Here is an 11,962-nt window from a genome sequence, read left to right on the forward strand (position 1 = left end):
CTTCATAAACTTAAAGTGTTATGAAGTTTTGGATATTAAAGTAGTAAAAATGTTAACTTATGATTTATAGTTCATGACTATAAAATCAACACCTATTAACCCTTGAGGTTATCCTAAAATTTGGAGGTGTTGAGATGATCATGAAATTAGTTGTGTCTTCTATAGTAGCATACTTTAAATGAGGATTTTGACCTAAAAAGTCTTGACTTTATAAACCTAAAGTGTTATGAAGTCTTAGATAGAAAAATGATTTAAAAGTGTTGATCTTGGTTAAGTTAGCTTACTTTAAAGAGGTAAGATTGACTTAAAAAGTCTTGATTTAAAAGTATTGATTTTGTTTAAGTTGGCTTACTTTAAAATGGTAAGTCTAGCTTAATAATCTTACTTAAAAATTTTAATCTTAATAAAAATGTTTTACTTGCAAAAGATAAGTTTTATGAATAATTATCATTACCGGAAAAATGTAATGAAGTGGAAATAACATGTCTAGAAAAGTTTTGTCTAAGGAAAGACTTGGTATTTAAGTGTGTCTTTATGATCCACTTCTCTTTCCTGGGAACTAACCTGGTGTATATCCATAGTTTATGACATAATTCCATTATAAGTTTTATTAAAACTTTACTTTAGAAAGTGTCATTATGTTGTAAGACTTTCAATGATAAATGATGATTCAAGAAATACCTAACCTTTAATCAAATGGATGAAAGCGATTAGTTCATTTTAAATCGGAAGTATTATTTTCGCATAAAATGTTATTTCGTAAGAATAATAATTATCAAAGTGACCTAATTAGCGTTATTTTGATTTTGGCGTGATGAAGAGTTTGAGAAGAGACCCGACGAATGAAGCTCATCTGGAATCCAGAAAACAATTTGCACGACACACTTAGGTGAGGGAGAAAACATCGTGACACAATGGTGTCCGAATATGCTTTAGGACCTCCAAACTCCCTCACAAGTTTGGAGTTATCTTGGGTATTAAGAAAGCTTGTACTTAATCAATTGTCTGTTTTGTTTGGATTAAGTAAAACAATATTTTGATGCTGAATTATGTTAGGTTATGTTTATGTAAGAAGATGCAACGATTATTCATGTTTAATATTGCTCGAATAATTGTTCTAAGAATTTTATGTATGATATAATTGTTAAATTCAAGGCTTAAAAACATGTGTAATAAATAAGAAAACTTTTCATTGAGAAAATAAATTTAGCTAAGTTTTAGGCTTTTCTCGCTTGAGCGAGACAACTCTCACTTGAGTGAGACAACTCCCTCTTGAGCAAGAACTATCCAGAGAAAACGGGTTTTCTCGCTTGGGCGAGACAGCTCTCGCCTGAGCTGAAATATGTACAAAGAAAACTGGTTGTTTTCTTGCTTAAGCGAGACAGCTCTCGCTTGAGCCGCAGGTGCCTTATAAAAATAGTGATTCCCTCGCTTGAGCAAGACAATTGTCGCTTGAGCGAGAGGGCTCCATACAAACAAGACATATTAAGTCGTTTGAACGATAACTCTCACATGTGCCAAAGTCAAATGCCATTTTTTGCCATCAAGAATTCATTCACTTCCAATCCTATTCAATAAAACCTAAAACAACTTTATTGGAGATAATGTTCTTTCAATAAGTAAATGTTTATAGATGAATAATTATATGAAATTCTTGAAAATGATACAAAGAAGAGTTTCCATATCTAAAGTAATGTATGTAAAGAATTGCATGGTTAAGGACGAGGTCTGCAAGTGTTATATTATACCCACACAATGAGATCGTCTGACCGTAAGAGGCTTGGCTTGAGAGTCGTCCAGTATGACTCAGTTATGGTTCATAGTAGTGCTGAGAAGTATTATATGCTCATGCAACGAGATTGTCTGACCGTAAGAAGCTTGGCTTGAGAGTCGTCCAGGGTTATTCAGCGATGGTTCATAGTGGTGCTGAGGTTTATTCTCTGTGGTTTAAATGTTAAGATCGGGCCACACTAGAAGCATTCCCGATGGGAGATGTCTTAGGATGGACAGATCATTATAAAAGATGGACTAAAATAATTAATTTGCTAACTTCGGTTAGTGTGCATATTCATTGTGAATAATGAAGTAGTGGAGATGATATTTACGGGAGATGAATGAGCCCCGATATGCTGAGAGGGACGGTGATGGCGATGATTCGTCAGCAAAGTCTTGAGGGGGAGTCTAAGTGAGACGAGTCCCATATATTTCTGGATGAGGTATTCTGTTTGATCGGACAGTGCTCACAATACAAACTAGATGATCTCTGACAACCCCTCTTTGCAATGAGGATCGATGAGAGGGATGCCCAGAAAGTGTTTGATACGACACCATCCAGAAATGGACAGGTCCGTTGGAACAGATCGATAATATATATATATATATATCCTTGCGAGGAATAATTTTGGTGCGATCAAATCGGCTTATTATGGGACCTGTATTCTCGGTTATTTCTGAATAGTTATTGGGAGGATAATGGTGTAAGGATGGTGGACATATGCATACCATGCATACGTGGTATTTATCGATATTGATTCTAAAATCATAAGTTTTATATTCCATTCATCAATAATACATGTGTGTATGATCATATGATATATCTGTACTTGTTCTTTGTCTTGGTGTGATATTATATGTAATTCCACGACGTCAATGATAAGTTTTTCATTAGATATTTTACTCCATCTCTTTATTTCTAGTGTACTCGTGTACATCCATGTTTAGATGGACAAATCAGTAATGATTAGGGGCTATTGCTTTACAATGTCCTAGGAGGGGGCATAGAGTGTTGAAGGAAACATATACACCTACACTGATCCCTGCGACTTGGAATTGGATCTCGTATGTGATGGCTCTGTGTTGCATCTCCTGACATATTACGCAGTTCAGGAAGCATCATTCACCCTACCAGAGCGGAGATCCGTACCTGCCGGTCCATCCGCACCAACCGAGGCACGAGGCAGATTGGAGGTTGTTAGGACCTGGAACAACATCTCAACAATTGGATGGATCTCCACTTTCAGTCTCTAAAGGACTCATATCATACGGATCTGAAGAATTTTGAGGAGCGTCAGAATGCTTATATTGATAGCCATTACCAATCTTTGAGGAACTATGTTCAGACCACTGCTGACTCACAAACTAGAAGATTGTGTGATGAGTTCAACATGTTGAGTACCTTCATCAAGGATGGTAGTAGCTCGACGATTCCTAACAATTAGAGCCCTCCATCTCATCCTTAGTTAGGAGCCCTTAGAGCCTTAGTTTTATCCTTCCTAGCTAATGGACTTTGTTATTCCTTGTTCCGTCTTGAGAACTTATTTTTTATTTTGCACATTTGCTCTTATTTTGGATTATAATAACTCTATAACTTTTGCTGAATTATTGCTTTAAACCTTGCCATTGCTTTACATTGATTTCAAATTATCTTGTTCATGCTTGAGTACTAATTATGTTACAAATAGTATACTCCTTTGTTTAAATGGATCTTGATCATGTTTGGTGTATGTGTCAATATTGAATGATTATGCCTACTGCTAACTGCTCAAATATGTCAAATGCTTAATCATTCCAAGCCAAATTTGAATAAACATAGCCTTTCATGCCATTAAAATTATTATGTTGTTGTTTGCTGTCCATTTAATCGATTAAGACCTTCTGTTAATCGATTAAATGTTGTATAAATGTGCACTTGTTCAAGCTTCTTACAGGTGGTTGATTGATTACTCGCCCAAAATTGATTGATTAATTACAGTCTGTCATAACTATAATAACTCTTCTAACTTTTGACTAGAATTGAATACTTGTATCTTTTTGATAATGTCAAAAGGGGGAGAAAGGTTGCTTGTTGTGTTACATGTATTTTGCAGGTTTGTAGGTTGTGTAATAGCCTTTTCAAGTTGTTTTACATAGCTTCCGTAATAATGATTGCTTACCTACGGGGGAGAAAATGCGCTTCAACTTTGTATCTTTGAAAAACAACCATTAACAACCATGATGCAAACTCATCATCAAGCTAATTCATTAAATGTTTTGAACAATTTTGATGTGGTGTTTGTCATCATCAAAAAGGGGGATATTGGAAGTGCAAAGTGTCAAGGATAGCATTAGCAATACTTTGCCTATGTTTTGATGAAGACAAGGTTCTATTAAATCTTGAAGATGGCTCAACAATCAACATGCCTTATGCTTATTTGATCATATATAGACTAGGATATAATTAGAGTCACTATTTTAAGTAGTCTGAGATGTCTGCCGTAGTAAGTGAGTATAGGTGAGGTGAACCTAGGTGCTAGTCTCTCAAGCCATCTTAATTATTATATCATATCCATGACACATATCATCTAGTTAATTGTATGTTCATGCATTAATAATACATGTTATATGTGCATATTAGGCATAATATAATTGCTATAACATGTATATATGTTGTGCATAACATATGAGAAGTTTACCTTTTGAACCATGTACTTTAATGTGCTAGTTAATCAATTAACGTGGTGACTTAATCGATTAACTCAACTATTTTTCTGTTAAATCAGTGTTTTCTATTACAACTATTTTCTTTATCATTATGTTGTATGGTTAATCGATTAACGAGTAGCCTTAATCGATTAATAGGTCTGTTATCTATTATAACTGATTTTTGTTTTAACTGTTTAACTGTTTGCAATGAATCCAACTGCCAAAACTACTTGCTATAAATAAGACGCAACTTTCAGAAAACCAAAACATTGCATTCTATTGTATAGGGCTGATTTTAGAGAGCATATTTCATTCTGTTTTACTATTTTACATATTCATATGCTCATCCTTATCTTGCTCACTGTTCACACATTATATGAAAAGATTGATAGAGATATTATTTTATTTCTGTTTTTGATTAACTAAAATGATTCTTGGTGACTTGAGTGATTAGTGAGTGAGTTAGTCTTTAGATATTTTCTTGTAATATTTCAAGCATTATTGTGCTTATTATACCTTACTGTTTTAATTTGTTTTTGTGTATTTCTGGATTAATCTCTTGGTGTCGTACCATGACAGAGATTGGGATTATTCACCAAGACTATGAGGTCTTGATTTGAGGACAAGAATCTTGGATGGGGCTGTTTTGTGAGAAAGGTTTTCTCAGACGAAGGGTAGAGTCAAACCAAGGGTTTAAAGGTCCTAGATTTCAAGAAAGAAGCATCTTATGTGCTTGTAATTAAATTGGTGTGTGTATTCATACTTTTACTCAATATTGTGAAGAATAAAATCTCCCTAGATCAGAATAGGAGGCCTGGATGTAGTTTGCAGTGGACCGCAAACAAACCAGGATAAAAATCTACTTGTGCACTCTTTTTCTCTCTGAATCTTCTTTTCGTTTCTTGCTGTTTCAATTTGAATTTGTAGCTGATATTTTGGATATTTGTTTACTGCCATATGCTTATTAATAGTGCTTAAAAATATATGCTTTATCTCTGTTGAATTGATTTTAAATAACTATGCAATCTGCCTCTCTGATCATTCTGTTATGTGCATGAGTTAATCGATTAAGACTAGGGATTAATCGATTAACTGGGTTGTTTCCAGAAATTGGGTTGTACACTAAATTTTAAAATATATTGACTTGTAAATTTATCCTTTTTGCAGGATTGAATCTGAATAAAGGTGGTCGTCAATATGGAATTAGTACAATAATTGATACTATAACCTACCTGTTCAACACTGAGATGAATTATTTAGATTGATAAAAAATAATCTTATCTAGAATTTAGATATTTTTATTTTATTTGATTTATTTAAAAAATTGTTTGAATTAACTCATACTTGAGTTCAACCAATCTTTACCATCTTAAACTTTTACATGGTATCATAGTGGTTACATTCTCCATGACCTCTTCAGTCACTATTACATTGTCAAGATGTTGAAAATTTGAAATTGTTATTAGTCATCTTCATTTATTTATATATATGATAATCTTCACATCGACAATCATTTTGGTAATGTCTTTTTTATTTTCTCCTAGTGGTGATTATATCACTATGTTCTATTCCTACTGATGTTTATTCCGGTGATGCATTTTTCCTTCCATTGACAATTTATGTTAGTGATGACATATTTTCTCATTGACAATCATTGAGATGATGATTATTGCATTGGTTTCTCTTCTCACCAACAATAATTTTAGTGGAGTTTCTACATGCAAATTTTGCATTTTACAATACATTTCGAGCGATCTTTGTGGAGCCCATATAATAATTTAATTATTTTCATTTTTAAAGAAATTATTTATAACAAGCTTAAGGCTTACTAAGCTTTAGCTTGAGGGATGTGTTACATAAATTGGGATTGATAAAAATTAATCTTATCTAATATTTAGTTAGTTTCATTTTATTTGAGTTTATATTTAGTTTAAGTTTATCTTCTTAATAATTATATTAATTTATCGTCTTATCATTTGTAACAAATTCTAATTATATAATAAATTATTTGTAATAACTCATACTTGAATTTAACCTAATCCAAGAGATGATCATGGTGTTGCATCTTTCCCAAGCATCAAATATAACATATGTTTCTTGCAGAGTTCTTATTGTAATGCAAGTAAAGCAACTAACTTAACTAACTTTTAAACAAACTAAAAGACACATGCTATAAAATAATAAGCATGTGCTAATTGTGTGTATTAAGAGCTCTACTATATCCATTATTCAAGATCCAAGTGGAACTAAGGGACTTGAATTGTGAATTGTTCAATTGCCTTGCATAAGATGCACATATAAGGGTGACGGAGGCGTAGTGCACCATTTGCTTAGGTTCATGCCTTGTTTTGTTGCACACCTTTCCTGCTCAACTTCATGTTCCAAGCATGATGCATTGCTTCCAAGTCTACAATTATAGAAATAAACTATAGCAGTAACATGTATGAATAGGTTAATGTAATTCAATAAGTACATTCACATATATTTGATTTGGAGATGATAAAACTTATATCTTTAATACTAAATAGGTAAGATAACATCAATTTATGAGTTATATATATATATTCACAATATCACTCTCTTGCATCAAATTTATTTATTTTATGCATGGATGCAGACATATAATATACAAAAAAGAGGATGCTACAACGGATTATGTGCGAGCTTCGTATTGATTGACAGAAACATTCCTCTTGGATCTATTTTTAATGGACAACAATTTGAAATGAGTGTCGCTCTTTTCTTGGTAAACTTTATGTGTCTATTTAATTTATTTCTTCCGTACATAAATTAGTAACAACTTAACATAATAATCTATTTTTCTGTAAATTAACGATAACCATTTTTTTAATCATTTGTTGTTTTTGCATTTCAGGATCCAAAAACTCAAAATTGGTAGGTGAAGATTCAGCACAATTGGGTGAAATCTTGAATATTACTCAAAATTTGGTTTAAATATGTTGTGTAGATAACCTAGTTGTTATGATGTACAATATTATTGTCTGAATGACTACATGTGAGATGTTCTATATTGTTTGGGGAACTCAAGGAAATTGTGGTAACTAATGCTTATCTGATAAGCAAAAAATAAATAAAACAATAATTATTTACATTTGTGTTTCTCTAAAACCTATCCTCACATATATATTAGATCATTGAGTGAGGATTAACTTACTCCAAGAGTAAGTTCCTAGAATTGATAGCTAGGATGAGGAGTACGTTTTTTAAACTCACTCTTGGAGTAAGTGGATCCCTCCTCTATATCATTTGGCTTTGCAATTGTTAATGTCATTCTTCATTTAACTCAAGAATGTGTACTATTTAGCTATTCTAAAGTCCAAAATGTGAGAATGTAAGCAAATCTAATTATATTTGATGAAAACAATATGATTTTTTAAGGAAGGGGAAACTAAGTGGGAAAATAAGCAATTTCATATTTTTATAAGCAATCTCATAATGTATATAAAAAGTAACCAAGTCTGAACTATGAGGGATATAAGAAATTTCATGATTTTTATAAAATTAAACTCTTGATAATGGAACTTGCAAATCTGAAGTACATGCTAAACAACTACTTTGCTTAAGCCATCATCCAATTAACAAAAAAATTGTTCATATCTAGTAGATAAAAATATAAATATGAAATATGTCTATCCTATATGCTCATCTGCTGTTGTAGGAGGTGGTTGAGCCACAATCTCCAACTCAACGTCGACTAGGGCAATGAGCAAGGGCACATAACAACAATGCCATATGAAAAATCTCACACTCCCCAGTATTATAATCACCATTGGGGTAAGGACATGAATCCATGCATGGTAATCGTGGGAGAATTTGCCTGAACCTTTGAAGTGAGAGGTTCCATAGGTGAAAGGAGAACCATCGATACTCATCGTATGAACTTAACACACTTAGAAGGAAATATCAGTGTAGTAGAAATCATATATTTTTTGTTTCATTTAATTTGGCAGTGTTCAAAGAAACTCGCAATCAATCACATTCATGCCACAATGCCATTCATAGAGTAAACAAAATAATGTTTGGTTTTTATTTTTCCTTTCATTTGGAAAGCCTGGAACCATGCTTGCAAATTATGCTAGATTAGTGTGCCTATTCATATTGTATACATATACTTGGGTTAGGAGTTAACTCTACAGGACCAAAGTTTTGGGAATTTCTTTTAATCAATCATAACACCAATAGTAAGAATATACTTTAATTTTTGCATTGCCCTTCTAAGAGCATATCGCACTAAATATTTGAATTCTAAATAATATTTTGGTCCAACAAGTCTTAACAAATATTAAAATATTGGTTTAATTTCCAAATAAACTTCTTGAGTCTGTTTCGAGGGTGAATATTTTTTTAAGCAACAAAAGCACCCCAAATATATTGAAGAAGAAATAACAATGACATGAATCAGAATATGTAATTAGGGAGACCTAATATATTCCTAGAGTAATCATCCAATATTAAGCTAGGAACAACATTCCACCAAGAAAAAATCTTAGAAGCAATACCAAAAGTAGCTAACTTATCCGCACAAGAGTTACCCTCCCTATATATGTGGGACATTACAAGATTCATAGATGAAATAATAGCCTTGCATAAATTTCATTTACTCCACAACTTCCAAGGGACCTTTGCTTTGTCATTGAAAAATGTCTATGACAAGAGCTGAATCACACTCCAACCCGATTGTATGCCACCCTTTTAGATGAGCCAAATGAATTGCCAAAATTGAATCATGAAGCTCTACAAAGATGACATCCTAAACTTCAAAGTAAATAGAAAAATTAAATCAATGTCCATCCTGAAAAAGGGTGATGAGGTCCTAACTTCTCAGCAGGAAATAAGCAGCCATGTGCTTACCTTTTACATGGATCTATTTGCCTCAAACAACAACTGTGTCCCTAATTCCCTTATCCAAAATGTTATCCCTAGCTTGGTGGGCAATGAGGACAATGCAATGTTAACTGCCATTCTATCATAGAGGAGATAAAGCAAGTTGTGTTCTCTATGAATGGGGAGGGAGCACCTGGCCCTGATGGCTTTGGAGGTTGCTTTTATCAACACTTTTGGGAGATTGTTGGTAAGGATGTGTGCAACTCTGTCATTCAGTTTTTCTTACAAGGTTGGGTGATGCCTAATATGAACTCTAACTCTATAGTTCTGATTCCCAAGTCCTCAAATGCAGAAAGGATTGAGGATTATAGACCCATTGCTTTAGCTAACTCCCAATTCAGAATCATATCTAAAGTTCTAGCTGACAGGTTAGCTTCTATTGCTGCTAGGATTTTTTCTCCCCATCAAAGAGGGTTCATAAAGGACGAGAATATTAAGGACTGCATATGCATTGCCTTTGAAGCAATAAACCTGCTTGAGCACAAAACATTTGGTGGAAACTTGGCAATCAAACTAGACATAACTAAAGCTTTTGACACTATGGATTGGGGATTCATTATTGCTACTTTGAAGGCTTTTTGATTTTGTGAAACATTTACCAAATGGATAAGCACCATTCTGCACTCTGCAAAACTTTCTATCAATGTTAATGGCCTAAATATGGGTTTTGCAGCTGTTGTAGAGGTGTTAGGCAGGGTGATCCTCTTTCTCCCACCCTCTTCTATCTGGCTGAAGATGTCTTGAGTAGAGGAATCACAATGCTTGTAAATGAAAACTTGATGAGATCCATTTCTGGGCCAAAAAATTGGAAGCTTCCTAGTCACATCCTTTATGTTGATGACATTTTAATTTTCTGCAGGGGTGTTAAAAAGGAGCTTGATTGACTAAAGAAGCTTCTTCGCACTTATGCTGATGCTTCCGGTCAAAATATAAATCCTGCTAAGTGCAAATTCTACATAGCTAAGGCAACTCCTAGGAAGATTGCTACTCTTTCATCTGTTCTTGGATTCCTCCCTGGATCCCTCCCTTTTCACTACCTGAGAGTCCCTCTCTTTAAGGGTAAGCCTAAAAAGGTGCATCTCCAACCAATTGCTGACAAAATCCTCCTGAAATTGGCAAGGTGGAAAGGCCTAACTTTGTCAATTATGGAAAGGGTTGAGCTGGTCAAGTCTGTGATTCAGAGCATGTTGGTTTATAGTTTTCATATTTATCATTGGCCCTCTCTGTTGATCAAACATCTGGACTCTTGTATAAGGAACTTCATTTGGTGAGGGGATATCAAGACTAAAAAATTGGCAACTGTTGCCTGGGCTCAAGTATGCTACTCTGCTAAGATGGGTGGTTTGGGCATAAAGTCTCACAAGAAAATGAATCAGGCTGCTTTAATCAAACTTGCTTGGGAGATTGATAAGTGACAAATATACCCTAAAATCATACACTTTTATGGCACTTATCTTAAGAATAATTGAGAAAAACCAACTTAAAACAAAACTTTTTGTATAAAATATCACAATTTAATATATTTGTGTTTGTTTTTCCTTTTTATGTATTTTGTAGGAATTGAAATGAAGAAAAGAAGAGAAAAGATTCATGGTCAATAAAGCAAAAAAGTCAAGAAAATCAAGGTGCTCAACCAGGCAGCTAAGCGTTGAACAAGCCCCGTTGAGCTGACCGAGCCACCACCTTGACCTGGACACCAGCCTAACCTGGACCAAACTGCTCAACCAGGCAGTTGAGCGGACCTGCTTAGCCACTCAGCCTAGCACCAGACTAGACATGGAACAGTCAGAAATCTGCTTGACACGGTCAGACATGAGCTTGGCACAAGACCAAGCTACTGAACAAGCTACTTAGCAATTCAACCAAGCAGCTCACCAGAAAACCAGACTCCTGACCAGATCAGCAAGCACCAAGCCACGTCTCAGTCAACACGGTCAGAAGCTGCTGAACAAGCAGCTCAGCGGTGAAGCAGGTGCGCTCGGCGGTACGTACTAGACTTGACTTAACCGTCAAGCAAACCATGAAGTCACCCATGAACTCACCTCAAGTAGCCCACATAGGCTTTTCAGAAGTAGCTCACAATAGCTGGTCTCATAGCCCACAACTAGCTTTGATCAGTCATGCACAAGGAGGTGATAAGCTACTTGGTCAAGGGACCAAACCCATGCTGAAGGGTTTGGTCAGCTGCTGAGCGGTCCAGCCAAGCAGCTCAGCGGTCTGGCATGAGGCCTATAAATAAGAGGCCAATTCCTTCGAGCAAAGAAACACAATTCATCATAAAATCATCTCAAAAACACTGAATTCTTTCATTAGTAATTCTCTTTGGAGTTCTTTCTTCATTTCTTAGTTTAGAGTTTTTATTCCAAGTAAGTTTTGTAATTTTTAGTTTAGAATTCAAGAGGAGAAAAGGAGAAGGTAAATGAGATGCAAAAATCAATTTTGTACTCTCATTTGGAACTCAAAAGCATCCAATCCTTGAATGGAGAACTCATGCTCCTAAACATTTTCTTTTGAACAAGGTTATGTAATTTCTACTTCTTCTTAATTTACAAAAGTTTGGATTTTAATCATTCAAGTTGGTGCTTTGGTTAATATT

The 11,962-nt window shown here is 34.4% G+C and overlaps 1 protein-coding gene across 1 annotated transcript in view; it reads left to right on the forward strand.

Annotated features, from left to right (window-relative positions):
• The window catches only part of LOC109352867, a 10,774-nt gene extending 7,556 nt beyond the window's left edge, over positions 1 to 3,218 (forward strand). The window contains exons 8-9 of the mRNA XM_019595047.1: positions 2,882 to 2,967; positions 3,054 to 3,218. Of these exons, the coding sequence (XP_019450592.1) occupies positions 2,882 to 2,967; positions 3,054 to 3,218 (251 nt within the window). The remainder of the gene's footprint in view (positions 1 to 2,881; positions 2,968 to 3,053) is intronic.

This window comes from Lupinus angustifolius, chromosome LG07 (genome assembly GCF_001865875.1).
Source record: "Lupinus angustifolius cultivar Tanjil chromosome LG07, LupAngTanjil_v1.0, whole genome shotgun sequence".
NCBI classification, from domain to species: domain Eukaryota; kingdom Viridiplantae; phylum Streptophyta; class Magnoliopsida; order Fabales; family Fabaceae; genus Lupinus; species Lupinus angustifolius.